At 36.8% G+C, this 17,694-nt stretch overlaps 1 protein-coding gene across 2 annotated transcripts; it reads left to right on the top strand.

The window, feature by feature from the left end:
• Positions 1-346: 346 nt before the first annotated feature.
• Sc5d (sterol-C5-desaturase) lies at positions 347-16,575 on the top strand. 2 transcript variants are annotated; one of them, XM_076846253.2, is made up of 6 exons: positions 347-438; positions 5,841-5,922; positions 6,994-7,211; positions 7,930-8,062; positions 10,534-10,634; positions 11,006-16,575. In XM_076846253.2, the coding sequence occupies exons 3-6, from the start codon at positions 7,002-7,004 to the stop codon at positions 11,459-11,461; spliced, it is 900 nt and encodes a 299-aa protein (XP_076702368.1). In that variant the 5' UTR covers positions 347-438; positions 5,841-5,922; positions 6,994-7,001; the 3' UTR covers positions 11,462-16,575. The 2 variants fall into 2 exon arrangements, with proteins under 2 accessions (XP_076702368.1, XP_076702369.1); XM_076846254.2 differs by lacking the exon at positions 347-438 and adding an exon at positions 518-692.
• Positions 16,576-17,694: the final 1,119 nt, after the last annotated feature.

Genomic DNA, 17,694 nt, shown 5'->3' with positions numbered 1-17,694 from the left:
ACCCACATCCCCTCAAAGCAGAACCTCATTTTTCGGAATGTTTTCATAAACACCGAAAACCTGCTTGGCACGACTCAGTGCCAGTAGGAGAGCACCGAAGCAAACACACGCAAAACCCGAAACTCCACCCTCCGACCCCCAGGCGGACCCCCCGGACGGACTCCGGTTACCGCCCTCCGGACCAACCCGAAGGAGAGGGGGCGTGGCCGGGCGCGCGGCGCCCACGTGACCGCTGAAAGCTGCGCGCTGCCAAGTCGCGCGATCCGCCGTCATATCAGCTTATGGCGCCGGCCCCTGATTGGCTGGCCGCTTCTGCTGCCTGGCGCGTGGGCTCGGTTCCGCTCCTCCCGTCAGAGTCCGCTTACCGACGCTGGCCCGCCGCTGGCCCGCCGCGGCATCCTGGAAGCGGCGGCGGCTGGAGCAGTGTGGACTCTCCAGGTAGTCACAAGTGCGCGGCGGAAGGAGGCGGCATACACCTGAGCGGGCCGGGGGCGGGAGGAAGAAGAGCGGTGCCGAGAACCTGCGAGCCAGGCCCGGGTCGGCGAGAGTGAACGTGTGCCTCTACCTTTCTTTTTCTTTGATCCGAAGCAGGAGTCTGACCCTAAATGGCAGGCACTGGGCAGCTGCTGAGATCCCAGCGGTGAAGCTGACGGTAGCACAGACTGGCAGGCAGCTGGGCATCCTTAACCGAGGTGTGAGGGTGATGCTGGGGCGAGAGCGGGGCCCAGCAGAAGCACGCTGGGCCCGGTGTCCAGAAGGGTGGCGGCCAGATTGACACCTAGGGCAGAGTGCCCCGAGGAGAGGGGTCAGGGTAGAGGAGGAGGTTTGACGTGAAGAAAACAAAGGTCGACCTTTGAAGAATGTGCAGTGTTTTATGTGGCTTATTGTGGATCTCTTGTCCGGGGAAGTCTGGCCACTGAACTGTAAGGCTTTACTTTGCCATGAATTTCCCTTAGTTCGTTGAAGGATTTTCTTCTTAAGGGTCAAAAAAATTCGGCTGAAAAACTGGTCGTTATCTATCAGTTACTGGAAGGGAACAGATTGCAGGGACAACATCCCCAAGTGGAGAAGATTAAAAGGGAACAGGAAAGGGAACTCCATAATCTGTTACTTTAGCATGGTAAAAAGTCTTGTATACTGGCATCCCTTTGTTTACTGCAGAGTAAATTTGGAGATGGAATGGGTGAGGAAAACATTGCCTCTGCAGAGAAAGTTACCAAACTGGAAAGTTTGTAGCAGTCTCGTGTTTTTAGGCGAAACCACCTAGGAGGTTACCTATGTTTATATTACTATAACTTCTCTTTAAGTTTCTAGTGATAAAACCTAATAAATAATAAATACATGGCCCTAGATCATTTATAGAGTGTTTTTCTGTTAAGTTATATAATTAGCATGGAATAGTACCCAGAACCCCCCATCTACATCTATAACATCTTAAGAGACTAGGCTATGGAATGTACCTCATAGCTGCTACTTATTACTGAACAAGGTATTTAAGTATTCTTGACCTCAATTTCCTGTCTATAAAGTGGAGATTATAGAATTACCTGCCTCATAGAATCTTGAAAATTAGATGAGGTTATACCAAAAAAAAAAAAAAGTACTTAAAATAATATCTGGGTCTCAATACATGTTAGCTATTATTACCACTACTTAAAAAGTTAAGCAAAAAGGTAATAATACACTCAGTTATTCTAGGCCTAATAGGGTATTATTGATAAATGTGTTTTAAGAAAAGGAGTTTTGTTTGTTTCTGCAAAGGCAAAATAATATTTAATAAAAATTTGTATTTCAAGGAGAGGTACTTAAGTGAAGTCCCTGACTTCAGAGGGTATAACCCTTTAAAATTATACGAGCTTGTAGTTACTGAGGATTTTAAAAATATAAGGAATTAAAGAGTTGGCATCCTGGTGAAGAAAGAGCTAATAAGACTTTTGTTTTTTAGTTAAAGATGGACACAATATCTTTATTTAATTATTTATTTTTATATGGTGCTGAGTATTGAACCCAGTCCCTCACAGGTGCTAGGCAAGTGCTCTACCACAGAGCCACAACCCCAGCCCCCATGGACTTTGGACTTTGTAATCAGACTGCATGTGTTTGAATCCTAGCTACAGCATTTATTTACTCTGTGATCTTGGGCAGGGTACTTGAATTTTCTCTGCCCAAATTCTTCATCTGTAAAATAAGAATAATACTAGTACCTAACTCTTGGGGTTCTTAAAAGGTTGAATAATACATGTAACATTTATGATACTTAGTATATAGTAAATATTAACATTTAGGTATTATTATTTTTCAAAGAAAAGTCAAATGGCACCTTTTTCTGTGTATGTTAAATTAATTTTGACTCAGCTTTGTCTCATAACAGTCATGACTCCTGTTTGTTGAGTACTTACCAAGTGTCAGGTGGTATCAGAAGAATACATAATAGGGCTGTGGTTGTGGCTCAGTGGTAGAGCACTCACATAGCACGTGTTTTTAGACGAAACCACCTAGGAGGTTACCTATGTTTATATTACTATAACTTCTCTTTAAGTTTCTAGTGATTATAGAATTACCTGCCTCTCAGCACCACATAAAAATAAATAAAATAAAGGTATTGTGTCCAACTACAACTAAAAAATAAAATATTAAAAAAAAAAAAAAGACTGCGTAATAGCCGGGCACAGTGGTTTATACCTGTATTCCCACCAGCTCCAAAAGCTGAGGCAGGAGGATTGATAGTTCAAAGCCAGATTTAGCAACAGCAAGGTGATAAGCAACTCAGTGAGACCTGTCTCTAAATAAAATACAAAATAGGGCTGGGGATGTGGCTCAGTGGTTGAGTGCCCCCGAGTTCAATTCCCAGTTACCCCCCCCCAAAAAAAAAAAGACTACATAATCACTAAACCTTAGAACAATTCTATAACATAGATATATTATCTTCATTTTACAGATATGTGTTGGAATATAATTTGACTTCAAAATTTAATTGCTATTTTGAGATCATCTCACCATCAGAAGATTTTGTGTGTTAAATTTCAGAGATTACAGGAAAGTAGATGCCTATTTATCATAGTCAATAAACAGAATTGATTGAAACCAAAATTCTAAAATCACTTAAAGTAGGTTTAACTTCACGGTATCCAAACTGCCTCCAAGTAGACAGGGACAATTCCTCCTCCCAGGCACTGGTTTATTGTCAGAATAATCATGTACAGGTAATTACATATTAACCTTTTGGCATGTTCTTCAGGTAAAAGCAAAATGAAAGATTTTTAAACTTAAGAATTGATATGTTATTAGGGTCTTTCCTTATATCTTAAGATTGAATGAAGAAGATAGGATTTGAGTTCTTTTTGACGGCACCAAACTGTTTCAAGTACTGAACTGAATTAGTGATATTGGCACTACAGGTAGTTCCGAACTTAATGATGGATCAACTTAGGACTTTTCAGCTTTGGAATGGTGTGAGAATGATTTACCTTTAGTAGAAATTTTATTTGAACTTCAAATTTTGATTTTTTTCCCTGGTTCATGATACACAAAATGTACTGTTGCAATGCTGGGCAGTGGCTGTGAGCTGCAGATCTCAGTTGGTCATGCCACTGTGAGGAGAAGCAGCCAGCCCTCTCCAGTGTGTTGTGTCACTAATCTGGGAAGCTGAGTAGGTTAAGTGGGTGAAATGCATTTTCAGCTTACAATATTTTTAACTTACTATAGATTTATTGGCATATCACCCTGAGGAGCATCTGTATATAATATGTGGTTGAGTGCATCAAGTCTTACCATCCTTTAGTGGTGTACCAATATCCTCTTCAAGTTCCCTGGTATCAGTTAATATTTAGTGTACTTCCTCTGCTGTACTGTCTCCTTAGAAGGACTTCACCCCATATGACTTTAACTGCTTAACAAATACTCAGCTCACTTTTGAACCTCAGTTCATACTTAACATGGCCTGTTACTTATATTTAGAAGCCCAGGCAATTAGATTTAAGACCCAAACTGAGCCCATCATTCCTTGCTCAAACCCTATTCCTACCTACCTGAATCTACTAGCTCTCCAGTGTTTACTATTTGGGTTATAATGACACCACCACCCACCCTGGCAAGTCAAAATTTTATAGTTATCCTAGAATTTTTTCCCTTTCACATACCAGTGTCTCAGAGTTATCCATCTCCTATGGATCCCTCCCGCCATACTGGAGGTTGAATCTAGGGCCTCATGCTTGCTATGCAATGTTCTACCACTGAGCTACATCACCAGCACTTTTCTTTTTAAATCTTGCTTTGAGACAGGGTCTTTCTAAGTTGCCTGGGCTGGCCTCAAACTTGCAGTTCTCTTGCCTCTGACTCCTGAATCTGCAATTACAAGTGTGTGCCACCATGCCCAGCCTCTGGATTTTTTTGCATGCTAATATCGCTGAATATGACCATGTCTGAGTCTATACTGTCATCTTCTCAGATAATCTAGCACAGGAACAACCAAATGAATTTCTCTGCTTCTCATCAATACTTCATTTTCCTAATGGAATGATCGTTATGAAATATGGGTCTGATTACACCTCAGAATTCTGTACCATGGCCTCCGCATTATGTGTCAGAGAAAGTTCAAATTTCTTAGCGTGGTAACAGATCCCTTCCAAGTTTAACACCAACCAGACATTAGGTTTATCCCTTAATGTCTTTTTCCTTCACCCTTATCACACTGTTTGACACCTACCCACCACATCCAATGAGCCATGAATGTAGCATGCCCCTTACTACCATTTCAATTGTTAAATTTATTTGGAATGGCTTCCCCAATCTTTTCTTTCTGGTGATATCTTTCAAGCCCAAATTTAATGTCACATTCACTGTGAAGCCTTTTATTATATAAGCCAAGGGAGATTGTTGTGTTTTCTGCTTTCATATAATTTATATGTATACACATATATAGATATATACTTTATTGTAGAACTTGTCTTATTGGTGTAATTTGTTTCTGCATTTGCCTTACTTTTTTGGGGGGTACTGGAGGTTGAACACAGGGGCACTTGACCACTGAGCACATCCCCAGCCCTACTTTGTATTTTATTTAGAGACAGGGTTTCGCTGAGTTGATTAGCGCCTTACTTTTGCTGAGGCTGGCTTTTAACTTGCGATCCTCCTGCCTCAACCTCCCAAGCTGCTGGGATTACAGGAATGCACCACTGTGCCTGGCCTTACTTTTAAGAATGATTTTGACCGTACCTTTTTAATTATCCTCTGCTCATTACCTAGTATAGTGCTTGGCATTTAATTGCTTTTTTTGAATTAACAATGGCATATGTGATGGATATATGTTAATGTTTAGCATTTGTTAATTAAAAATTTTTTTCCCTGACAGAATAAGAAGAAATGTTTGCAATTTATATCATAAGCAAAAGGCTAAACTCCCTAATAAAATTTTAAAATTTTATTTTTACAAAGAAAATAAAAATCCCAGTGAGAAAATGAGTACAGGATACAGATTATAGTTAAAAAAAAAATAAATTACTCTAAATATGTTAAATGATGCTTAGCCTCACTCATAATAAGGTAAATTAGATATACACTAAGTTGTCATTCTTACCTATTAAATTGATGAATATCCAAAAGTTTGAGGATATCCTCTGATGGTGAGTTTAAGAGATGCAGGGACCATTCTCCATTGTTTAAGAATTTACAGAGTAGCACAACCTATGGAAGGCAATTTAAGCAGAGTGTACCAGGATCACAAATGCATGTTTCTCAGCTTAGTTCTTCTGCTTGTAGAACTTTACTCAATACAGGCTTAATCACAATTCCAAAGTCTGAAAAGCTCTGAAAAACAAAAGGTTGTTTTGTTTTTGTTTTAGGTTCAGCACTCATTTGATGACAACTCCTGACTCCAACTGATTGAGGTTCCTGTTGTATCTTAGTGCACTGTTTCGCTTGCTGGTACTTTTTGTTATTTTGTTACATTAGATTTTAATTGCATGTGAAAATATCAAAAAATGAAAAATGAGTGAGTGGGTCCCAGATGAAAGGTTCCATAGTCAGATCACAAGAGTTGACCATGATGTTGCTTTTATGGTATTATAATAGGACCATGAGTAGAGAGTACACTTAAGTATTCGCTGAATTGACTAAAATTTTTCTAAAGTATAAAAATCCAGAATAGGGGTTGATAAGCTTTTTCTGTAAAGGGCTATAGAGTAAATATCTTTGGCCTTGTCTCTGTTGCAATTACTCAACCCTCCTTATAGTAGAAAAGTAGTCAGGGGTGATAGATGATATATAAGTATCTAGGCGTACCTGTATTCCAGTAAAACTTTATTTTGTTGTTGTTTAAATAAAAAACAGAACCAGATTTGGCCCCTGGGCCACTGTTTGCCAATTCCTAACCTAGACTATTGACAAGAGAGAGAAATAAATGGTAATCTAGTTCTTAACAGCAAAAGTACTTCTCCCTCTGTTCTGTAATTGGGAGTTTCTTTCCTTGTGTCACAAGAACAGGTGGTCTTTGACTTATATGGTTGTGGTGGCAATATAGAAACCTTTTAGTGAATTTATTTTTGGTCTCAGCACTGAAATAAAAATCTTTAGATTTGAATCCTGGAAGGAGAGAGATGCAGCTGAAAATTGGAGCTAAAGGAGTCACATTTGAGTACTAGTACTCTATGTATCCATCTTTCTAACTTGCTACATTACTGTAGTATGTAGTAGGAAAGAATCCGAAAGTAAAATTAGAGCTCATCTAGAATTAGAGCTGCCATTTGTCAGCTTGATTGCCTTATAGAAAAAGCTTCCTGGGCCTCAGTTTCTCTATCTGGTATCCCTGGGTAGAATATGAAAAGAGGTTGGACTAGAGCTGCTATTTCAGTTTCCTCCTAGCACTAAAGATGGCATTTTAGGGGAGGCCGACAGTATCAGACTTTTATTATGTATGGTTTTCCTTAAATTGAGAACTTCCTGTATAGTTTTTTTGAAATGTAGACATGCCAAGTAATTTTGCACATTTTCCTTTAGGGGCTAAGATGGACCTTGTTCTCAGTGCCGCAGATTATTATTTTTTTACACCATACGTATATCCAGCCACATGGCCAGAGGATGACATCTTCCGACAAACTATTAGTCTCCTGATTGTGACAAATCTTGGCGCTTATATCCTTTATTTCTTCTGTGCCACATTGAGCTATTATTTTGTGTATGATCATTCATTAATGAAGCATCCACAGTTTTTAAAGGTAAGAGTCCTTCTTACCTATTTTCTAGCTACTGTTAAAGTAAAAATAACAATATAGTGTATGGGTAAGATTTTTCAGATTAAACTGGGTATATGTAACCTTAAATAAAGTTTTTGAAACCATCCTCCAAAAAAAGTTAGATATTTTTTGTGAGGGTTAATCTCTTCCTTCCCTAATTTAAACATGAGAATCTGATTTTTCAATAATAAACCTAGTATCTTATCTTGCTAGGTACATAAATGAGGACTTGCTAATATTGATGAATAAATGTCTTCATTTATGTAATTATTTTAGTATTGGGCTTTCACAAACTGAAATATGTTTTTATCATGTTTTTCTTTAGTCAGGGGAGGCAAAATATAATTTTAGAGTTATTTGTCAATAACTTCACTTAATTTTTTTTCTAATATATAGGAAGTGTTGGGTATGGAGGTTAATCATGAAAGAAATGATTATTCCATAACTATAAATTTTGAATACAGATTTTGTGGGAAGGAGAAAAGGTTTCAGAATATAAGATATTTACTGTGTCTGCTTAGGATAAAAGGAATGTTTTTCTTACGCATCTATTACTGTGTATTAAAAGTTTTATAGAAACAGTTTAGAGGTAAACCACTTAATATAAAATAGTGTTTAAAAATCCAACCCAAAACAATTTTATGTCAGTTTGTTGAATGTAGATTTTGTGACTTTTAAGTATTGGGAATTTCATTTTCAGAATCAAGTGTATCGAGAGATTAAGTTCACTGTCCAGTCATTACCCTGGATAAGTATCCCCACTGTTGCATTGTTCCTGCTAGAGTTGAGAGGTTACAGCAAATTATATGACAACATAGGAGAGTTTCCAAGTGGTAAGTAAATAAGATGAGGGTTAGGAGCACAAGTTGGTTTCTTTAAAAAACCATTATTGTCTCTTTTTTTCCTCCTTTTAAATTGTTCTGTTTGACTTGTTTTCATGCATTCACGTCTTGACACTTATGTGCATTTCTTTCATTTTATCTATCAACTTAAAAGTCTATTGTAGATGAAATTGTGCCTGGGGGAAGACTGGAGTGATCAGAGATAGTCCCTTGCATCTGTTTTCTCTTATCATTATTGAATTTAAACTTCTAAAAAAGTAACTCAAGTAGTACATGGAAGTTACTGAAAATAAAAAAATACAGATTTTTAAGAATTTTTTTAAGAATCCTGCTACTACTGAGAAACTAAAAATCTTTTGACATATATCCTCTCACTTTTCTGTATGCTTTTTTTTTTTTTTTGTACCAGGGATTGAAATCAGGGGCACTCAACCACTGAGCCTCATCCCCAGCCCTATTTTGTATTTTATTTAGAGATGGGCTCACTGACTTGTTTAGCACCTCGCTATTGCTGAGGCTGGCTTTGAGTCTAGTGATCCTTCTGTCTCAGCCTGCCAAGCTACTGGGATTACAGGCATACGCCACCGTGCCTGGCTCTGTATGCGTATTATTTTTATTTTTTAGTTGTAGTTGGACACAGTACTTTTATTTTATTTATTTTTATGTGGTGCTGAGCATCGAACCCAGGGCCTCGCAGTTGCTAGGTGAGCACTGTACCGCTAAGCCACAATCCCAACCCCATGTGTGCTTCATTATTTACATTGTAAAAACACATACTGGTTTGCACCCTGATATTTTTCCTCTTAGTAAATATAGCCATATTTTCATATCAATGCATATAAATATCATAATATTTAATTATATAGATGTCCATCATTATTAGTTGATCCCTAATTGTTAGACCTTTAAATGTCACTTTTTGTTGTTATTGTTGTTGTTACAAGCAGTCTCATGTGATTAAACTTTTGTGAAATTTTGAAATTATTTCATCAAGATACATTTCTGGGACTAGATGGGGCTGGGGTTGTGGCTCAGGGGTAGAGCGCTTGCGTAGCACAGGTGAGGCCCTGGGTTCGATCCTTAGCACCACATGAAAATAAATAAGTAAAATAAAGGTACTGGGTCCAACTACAACTGAAAAATAAATGTTTTTAAAAAAGATACATTTTCTGGGACTAGAGATGTAGTTCAGTGGTAAAGTGCTTACCTAGGATGTACAAGGCCCTAGATTCAATCCCTAGCACTGTGATTATAAAAGAAAAAGATAAATTTCTATTACCTAGTATATAGAAAGTAAGAATAACAGTATTTATTGAGCATGTATATGTGCCATTGACAGTTCTCAGCTCTTCACGTGTATCAATCCATTTTTTTCTACAACAGTTCTGAGATAGGTACTATTATTAAGCTCCTTTTATAGGTGAGTAATTTAGATACGCAGAGTTTCAGTAACTTGCCAAGGTTACTCATAAAGAGGCGATGGACCTGAGACTTGAACTCAAGCTTGCTGTACCAGAGCCTTGCTGTCAACGTAAGCAATTATAGTTATATAGAGGAGGCAACAAAAATGATGCCCTAAGGTGATGAATTGGCTGGGCCTTGAAAAACAAATACAAATGTGAACAAAAATAGAAGGATAGAAAGCATTCTAGACTTGTGGACATTGTGAATAAAGGTATAGAGGTAAGACATTGGGAGGAAGTGGAGTAAACCAGCCCAGTTACAGCAGAAGTGCACAAATGGTGAGGAATGACGAGGTTGGAAAGATCAGAAAGGGTCGGGTTATGGAATAAATGCTAGATTTAAGGGATTTAGTAAAAATAAAGTTCTAAGCAGGGGAGTACTGTATAAGGATGTATTTTATATAGGTTTAACCTGAAGGAAAATGGGTAAGTAGCATTAGTAGCATTATTCTCAGGTTTAAATGAAAGTGTCTTAGGAATATCTTTTTTGGGGGGAGTGGGGGTATTAGGGATTGAACCAGGGGCACTTAACCACTGAGCCACATCCCCAGCCCTTTTTATTTTTTATTTTGAGACAGGGTCTTACTAAGTTGCTTGAATTTGTAATCCTCCATTCTCAGCCTCCCAAGCCGCTTGGATTACAGATGGGTGCCACTGTGACCGGCCTTTAGGAATGTCTTTTCTGTTTCATGATACATATCTTTATAGTTTAATTAAGAAATTAACATGTACAATTTTTATGTTGTATATCAGTTTAAAAAAAAGAACTTTAAAAAAAGATATCAATTAAAGGTAAGACATTTCAAGCTCTTATGAGATGGAAATAAGGAAATGACCAGCTTTCAGGGAGTGAAGGGAGATGATAACATAAGAAGTTAGCTGAAAGATTTCATAACATTTGAGTCCAGGATCCCATTTTGCACTCACGTGGGCAGGTACAAAGTGAACTCTAGTCCTAGGAGCGCATCTTGATTCTCTTGTGCCTGCCATCTCTCCTAGGTTGGTTTCACCTCATTGTCAGTGTCATCTCCTTCCTCTTTTTCACCGATATGCTGATCTACTGGATTCATAGAGGCCTTCATCATAGACTTGTATACAAGGTAGAGTCATTGGAAGGGGAGAGAGAAAAAATACTACACATTTCAGCATGTATGATCATGAATTCTGTTCTCAATTTCCAAGAATTTCCTCTCACTGTATTAATACTTCAGTAGCCATACTCATAACCAGTACCCGATACACTTTGTTAATTTTTTTTATGAGTTTCACTTTAAGACAGCCTTCTTTATGAGGGCTGTCTTAAAATTTTAGTTTTGGGGTAAAGAAAGAAGCAGGCCTTTTTATAAAGTATTTTGCTAATTTCAAAGGGTTTTTTTAGTGAGATCATTTCTATAATGTGAGTGTGAAAAGCTGAGTTGACTGTGGCAGGGTTGAAGTTCTTGGTGCTGATTGGTGTCCTTTTCTTCCTTAGCGTATCCATAAACCTCATCACATTTGGAAGATCCCCACTCCATTCGCAAGTCATGCTTTTCACCCAGTGGATGGCTTCCTTCAGAGTCTACCTTACCATATATACCCTTTTATCTTTCCGTTACACAAAGTGGTTTACTTAGGTTTGTACATCTTGGTTAATATCTGGACCATTTCCATTCATGATGGTGATTTTCGTGTCCCCCAGATTTTAAAGCCATTTATTAATGGCTCAGCACATCATACAGACCACCACATGTTCTTTGACTATAACTATGGACAGTACTTCACACTTTGGGATAGAATTGGAGGTTCATTCAAAAACCCTTCCTCCTTTGAGGGGAAAGGACCACTTAGTTATGTGAAGAAGATGGCAGAAGAAAAATGCAACAGCCCTACAGAAAATGGTTGTAAAAATGAAAAATTATGCAATGGAGAATTTACAAAGACTAAGTAATTATTGCCCAATTATTCTTAAATATTTTTTAATAAGGAAAAATAATCTACACACAGCCAAGATACACAGCAAGTAATTGGTATCATTTGAAAATCAGCAGTGTGTGTTCGGCTAAGGAATGGTGACAAAGGTAGGTCAAGGCAAGATGGTGTGACCATCAAGATTAGAGTCTCATGCTTAAAATGCCAGATGCTGGCCCAGGGGTCAATTTTTGTCTTTCCAGCCAGCAGATCTGTAGTTTGATTAGCCTAAAGAACAATTCTAAATAAAATAGAAAATATACTACTAAGGGGAATAGGCTATATTCTTTTGCCTTAATCCACCTGTATTCATTAAGAAAAATTCATTGTGCTTAATAATACCAAGACTAAGCACCATAACCAAAAAATACTAATATAAAGATGGTTCCTTGTTCCAGGAATGGTTAAGTCTTCAGTGTTGGTATGATAATGAATATTCATAGGATTTTGTTCAAGTGGAAATGTCAGTGTGAAAAAGAAAATTTGATATATTAGATAGCTATGTCAATAATTTAATGACAGATATAATAAAATTCTTCCTATACATAGGAGCCTCATTTTCTGGGACACTGTCAAATAGTCCATTTTACTGATGAATAAATAAATGGAAATTTTTTAAAAAATGAATTCTACCATGATTTAATCCAGATATGGGATTATTTAGCTAGAGATATCGATGCTTCTCATTTAAAAACATTATTTAATAAGTATAAAAAAATGGAATCTGAATATAGTTAGAGAAATTTGATGCCAAAGTAATATATTTGGCACTACTGATTTTTTAAAATAAAATTTATGCACTGCACTTTTGATATGTTTCAAAGTTACAAATCCATCATTGTTTATAAAAGGAAGTAATTGCCAAATATTTAGGTCTTCTTCTGAAGATTTGTTTTGAAATCTGATTCTCCTATTTCTCTACTTTTCCCCATTGCCTCTGCAAAAAGGCTTAACAAATACTTTCATAAAGAAATGTGTGTATTGTAACATAAATATATTGGAAAAACATGTTTTGTAAAGGCATTCTACTGTTTATCAATCAATAAAAGTTGATCATCCTGTTATTAAACTGTATCAGTTAAATATTCTAATAGCACAAAATATGCTCTATGCAAAATTTATGTCAATTTGAAACACAGAGTTGATGTGGATTGTTAAAGCTATTTTACAACATTCTAGATGTTCAGTGTCAATGAGAGATATTTCACATCTTTATTAGATTTGAGTGTTTTAGCAAGAGACCAGTCATAAAATTTAATGCCTGGGATCCAGAAGAAAATGTTTTTTATTGTTACATTGGTAAAATGCTGTGTTACTTCACTGTACGAATTAGCATTTTATAACAGATAATCACCTGAGTGCTTCTCACTAATTCCCAACCCCATCACAGTGCTGAACCTTGCCCAAGAAAAAGAAGGAAATTAAGAAGAAGTCATTTGTTTCCTAATAATAGTGACAGATAATATGAATTGAGTTTTCTTCTTTACTAGGCATGGTCATGAGTATTTGACATGAGGAAACTAAGACCCAGCTAAAGTAGCTTTTCCAGAGTTTATTCCTTGCTCATGTTAAGTCCCATGGGAAGTTTCTGATCAGGAGGCAGCTTCCTTGGTGGCTTGCTTTTTCTCAGTCTGTAGAGCCCTCTTTATCGAAGGGACACATGGGGGGAAAAGGAAATGTTTGCTCATGGGCAATTTCTCTGGGTCAGGCCTACAAGTGGTGTGTATCCTTTCTGCCCACATTCTTTGAACACAACTGTCCTGTGGTTACCTCACTGAAAGGGACATGTGGAAATATGTGCAGCTATTTTCTGGGAGGAAGGGAAAGCCAGTTTTTGAACACTTAGCCGGTTTGCCATATCCACGTAGTTTATAACTACATGGAAATAAACTTGTCAAAATGGCGAATGAACTCAAAAGTATCTCCGTGCACTGGCTGTCTTAACATCTTTAATTCCATACCTCCAATATGAGTGTTAAAATTTCCTCTAGCTTTTTATTCCTGTGTTGCTTAGTAGATAGGAAAGGACATCATTTATGATTTATGGCAAGAGGAATTCTAACTTTTATGCACTATGCCACGTTCTCTATAAGAATAGCAAGTGAAAGCCTTTTTTTCCTTGACTTTGAAACCTTTTCTAGTTATAGGACAGAAAGGGAAAAGCAAGATTACATTTTCTTCTTTTATGGGAGAAACTGGAAAGTGGTTGGAGATGTGAGAATACATTTTAAAAGCCTGGAGACATTTTCTGAGTCTTCATCTTCCTCCCTGTCTCTGTAAGGTCAAATGCTGTGAATCTCCTACTTGTTATCCCTCCTTTCATGTTTCTTTTTCCTCCCATCTTCTAGAAGGGACAGAGTTGGGAGAGAATTGTGAGTTCAGCTTTTGATTCATACAGGTAGGTTAGTTTTAGAAGATGTCTGGGAGAAACTCAGGAGAGAGATTTGGGGTTAACCCAGGTAGAAAGTTTGAAATCATGAGATTGCCAGAGAGAGCATAAAAAAAGGTATCCATAGACATGGACCAGCTTGAGGAGTGCTACGGATCTGAACATGTCCCCTAAAATTCATACTTACTCACCAATATGATGATATTAAGAGGTAGGGCCTTTAGGAGATAAGGTCTTGCCTTCATGAATGGGATTACTGACCTTTTAAAAGAGGTGTGAGGGAACTCTTCATCCCTTTTGCTCAAATGATGTGAGGACATGATATTTGTCCCCTGCTGGAGGATGCAGCAACAAAGCACCATCATGGCAACAACACATCCCGGCCAGATGCTGACCCCAGCACCTTAATCTTGGACTTCTCAACCTCCAGAACTGTGAAATAAATTTCTAATTATAAATGACCTAGCCTAAGTTATTTTGTTAAAGCAGCAAGAAATGCTTACGGCAAGGGGAAAGAACTTTCTTTTCTTGTCTTCCTACCTTCAAACCCAAAACACTTGACTAGCAGTCTTATTTCAGCACTTTCTGTTTCCTATCACCTTTTATTATCACATGCACCTTATTTTGGGCCTTACATTACTTGAAAGTAGAGACTGTATCTGAGTTATCTTTGCATTAAACCATTCTCACAAAATGCCCAAGAGTCAGGAATATTTTGCTGTATCTATTGATGAAAAGTGAAAATGTTGTTCCCTTTGAGGCAAATAAATGTGCTAAGCACTGCATTCCATGCAAATATTTAATCTGTTTTGATGTTCCTTTTTTACTCAACAAAATGTTCTCATTTATTCATTAGCTGACAATTGTTAAGTACCCTGGGGGAGCCAAAAGGGGCAACATAAAGCAAGCAGGGTCAATGACGGTCCCTACATCAAAGGAAGGCTCCTTTGTTTCCCCTGAACAAATACTGATTCGGAGGTCAAATGAATCTGCATACCCAGCTTTAGGCACATTGCTCTGGATACAAAAGAATCCTTCGAGATTCTGTTTGATCATATTAAGAAAGCGAAAACCTAGGAGGATGATTGAACTTCATCTCAGAGTTACTATTGCTAAGAATTTTGGATTCAAATGGGAAAGCGGAAGTCCTGGCCCTCCCATTTCTGGACTGCATGACCTTGATTTCTCCATCTGAGATGGATGAAAACACTGCCTACCTAATGAGATTAAGTTAGAGGCACTCAGGTTACTATATGTGTAAATTGTGCTTATTCCTTTTCCTTCTAAGTACAGATTATTGTTATAACTCAGATAGGCTCTCAATAGAAATTGCAGGGGGAAAATGACTAGATAGATGCACATTGGAGGGTGAAAGACATTGAGGTGAAGTAAAGAAGAGCCTCAGAAAATCATACAAGTAAAGTTAAAATTGATAACAGTATTTACTGTAAATTAACATTGTAAGAGGTAAAATATCTAGATTATTGATGCTAGGTAATTTCACTTTAAAAACACATTACTTCAACCATAATGCTAGTGTAGAAGATGTGGAGATAAAATAGAAGCAATGCAGCTTCCCTGAAAATAAGAAAACATTTCTTAAGAAAGGAAGGAAGCATGTAAATCACATGTCAGCTTTACAGTTAAGGCAGTATGGAAAGAAAAATACATGCAAAATTTAGTTTTTTCTGGGGCTGGGGTGTAGTTCAGTGGTAGAGCGCTTACCTAGCATACATGAGGCCCTGAGTTTGATTCCCAGTGCAACCAACAACATACATACATTTTTTTTCCTTAAATCTTGATCAACTTGAAGATCTTACTAAATTGTAAGTTCAGTAAAAACAATTTTTAAAAAATGGCATTCTCATTTGATGATTAACTCATAATTTAACCTTCAAATTCTAAACATTCACTACCATTTACATATTAGTTATATTTCTTAAACATTTGGTAACAGATTTAATATTTTGATTCAATCCCCTAAAGATAGACTTGGGGACTTGACATATTTTTCTAAGTACCTTGACATCTTTTCATTACTCAACCATACTTAGTCACAAAATAGCATAACGGTATCAGAAGTTAGTCACTTGACTTCAAAGTCTTTGTACCACAAGCTCTTTCTTATTTTTAACATCGTTTGTTACATTTTCCTCCATTTTAAGGTGATTTTATTTTATTCATCCATATGTTTAGATGAAAACTTGGCCTCCTGACGTGTGCTACCAAACAAAAAACTAGAAACCGTGCACATTCAAATATTAAGACAGCTACTATACTGATTTCTGTCTGATATTCGTCAAGATAGTTCTTTTTGGTCAACTTAATGGCGGTGTAATTTACATACAATTAAGTGTACTCATTTTAACAGTGCCATTCAACTAGCTTGAACAAATTTATACTCTAACGTCAACCTCAATCAAGATAGAGAAGACTTTCTTCATCAGAAAAGGCTTCATTTCTCTCTGCTATCAATCTACCCCAGCCCTAGGTAGCCACTGATCTGCTTACTATCACTGGAAGTTAATTTTTCCTGTTTTAGAGTTTCATTTAAATTGATTAAAACTGTGTGTACTCTTATATTTAGTTTCTTTAGCTTATCATGTTTTGAGAATCATGCTGTTGTATATATCTGTAGTTTGTGCCTTTTTATTACTGAATAGTATTCCATTGTGTGGTTATCTGTTGATGGATGTTATTTCCAATCTGGAGTTATGAATAAAGCTGCTATAAGCATTTGTGTGCAAGTCATTGTGTGAATCTGCCTTTTCATTTCTTTCTGGAAAGCATGAAAATTCTGGAGTCACAAGGTAGGTGTATGTTTAATTTTATTTTAAAAAACTATTAAACTTTTCCCAAGTGGTTGTGCCATTTTATATTCTCCCTACTGATGACTAGAATTTCATTTTCTCCACATTTTCACTAACAATTTGTCAGTCTTTGTTTTTAAGCCCTTCTAGTAGGTATGAAGTAGTGTCCCATTATGGTCAAATTTGCATTTCCCTGTGACTAATGATTTTAAGCAACTTTTCTCATGCTTCATCTTTTGCAATGTATCTGTTTGACTCTTTTGGCCCATTTAAAAAATTATGTGGTTTTTCTTTCCCTTATTGGCTTATAAGAATTCCTTATATATTGTCACAATTTCTTTGTCAGATACATTTATTAGAAATCCTTAATAATTTCATCCAATCTGGTTTACCTTTTCATTTCCTTGATGATGTCTTTTGATAAGAAAAATGATCAATTTTTTTTAAAACCAATTTATCAATTTTCATCATCTTAGTTACTGTGCTTTTGTCCCATCTGGGAAATCTTTGCCAGCCCCAAAGTAAACCCAGAGTTTTCTTTGTGGGAAGGTTTTTGATAATGAAGTCAGTTTCTAATAGCTATAAGACTTTCCATATTTTCATTTCTTTATTAGTTTTGATACGTGTTTTTCATCTCATTGTAATAAATTGTGTTGAACATTCCCTATTTTAATGCTTGTAGGATCTGTAGTGATATTTCCGTTTTTAATTCCTTATAATAATGAATTGTGCTTTCTGTTTTACATGCTCAGACTGAAAGAATATCAATTTTATTGGTTTTTTTTTTTTTTTAAACCAACTGCCAAGGTCTGAATGTTTTTCCCAAAAATGAAAATGTGAAACTTAAGTGGGGTTTTTAAGAAGTGATTTAGGACATGAGGCCTCCACCCTTGTGAATAATATAAGATTATTTAAAAAAAAAAAAAAAAAAAAAAAAACTTTAGAAAAGTATCCCCTTTCCTTTTTCATCCTTTTTTCCATGTGAGGACATAGCATTTGGCCTCTCCAAGAATG

Source organism: Callospermophilus lateralis, chromosome 2 (genome assembly GCF_048772815.1).
Source record: "Callospermophilus lateralis isolate mCalLat2 chromosome 2, mCalLat2.hap1, whole genome shotgun sequence".
In the NCBI taxonomy this organism is placed as follows: Eukaryota; Metazoa; Chordata; class Mammalia; order Rodentia; family Sciuridae; genus Callospermophilus; species Callospermophilus lateralis.
This window is presented reverse-complemented; position numbering and strand designations above follow the sequence as displayed.

What these genes read in the sequence shown, in the direction of transcription:
- Sc5d (XM_076846253.2), top strand. Translation starts at nt 7,002, where the DNA reads ATGGACCTTGTTCTCAGTGCCGCAGATTATTATTTTTTTACACCATAC. An exon ending in AGCATCCACAGTTTTTAAAG is followed by an intron (nt 7,212 to 7,929) that starts GTAAGAGTCCTT and finishes TTTCATTTTCAG; the next exon opens with AATCAAGTGTATCGAGAGAT. An exon ending in ATCATAGACTTGTATACAAG is followed by an intron (nt 10,635 to 11,005) that starts GTAGAGTCATTG and finishes TTTCTTCCTTAG; the next exon opens with CGTATCCATAAACCTCATCA.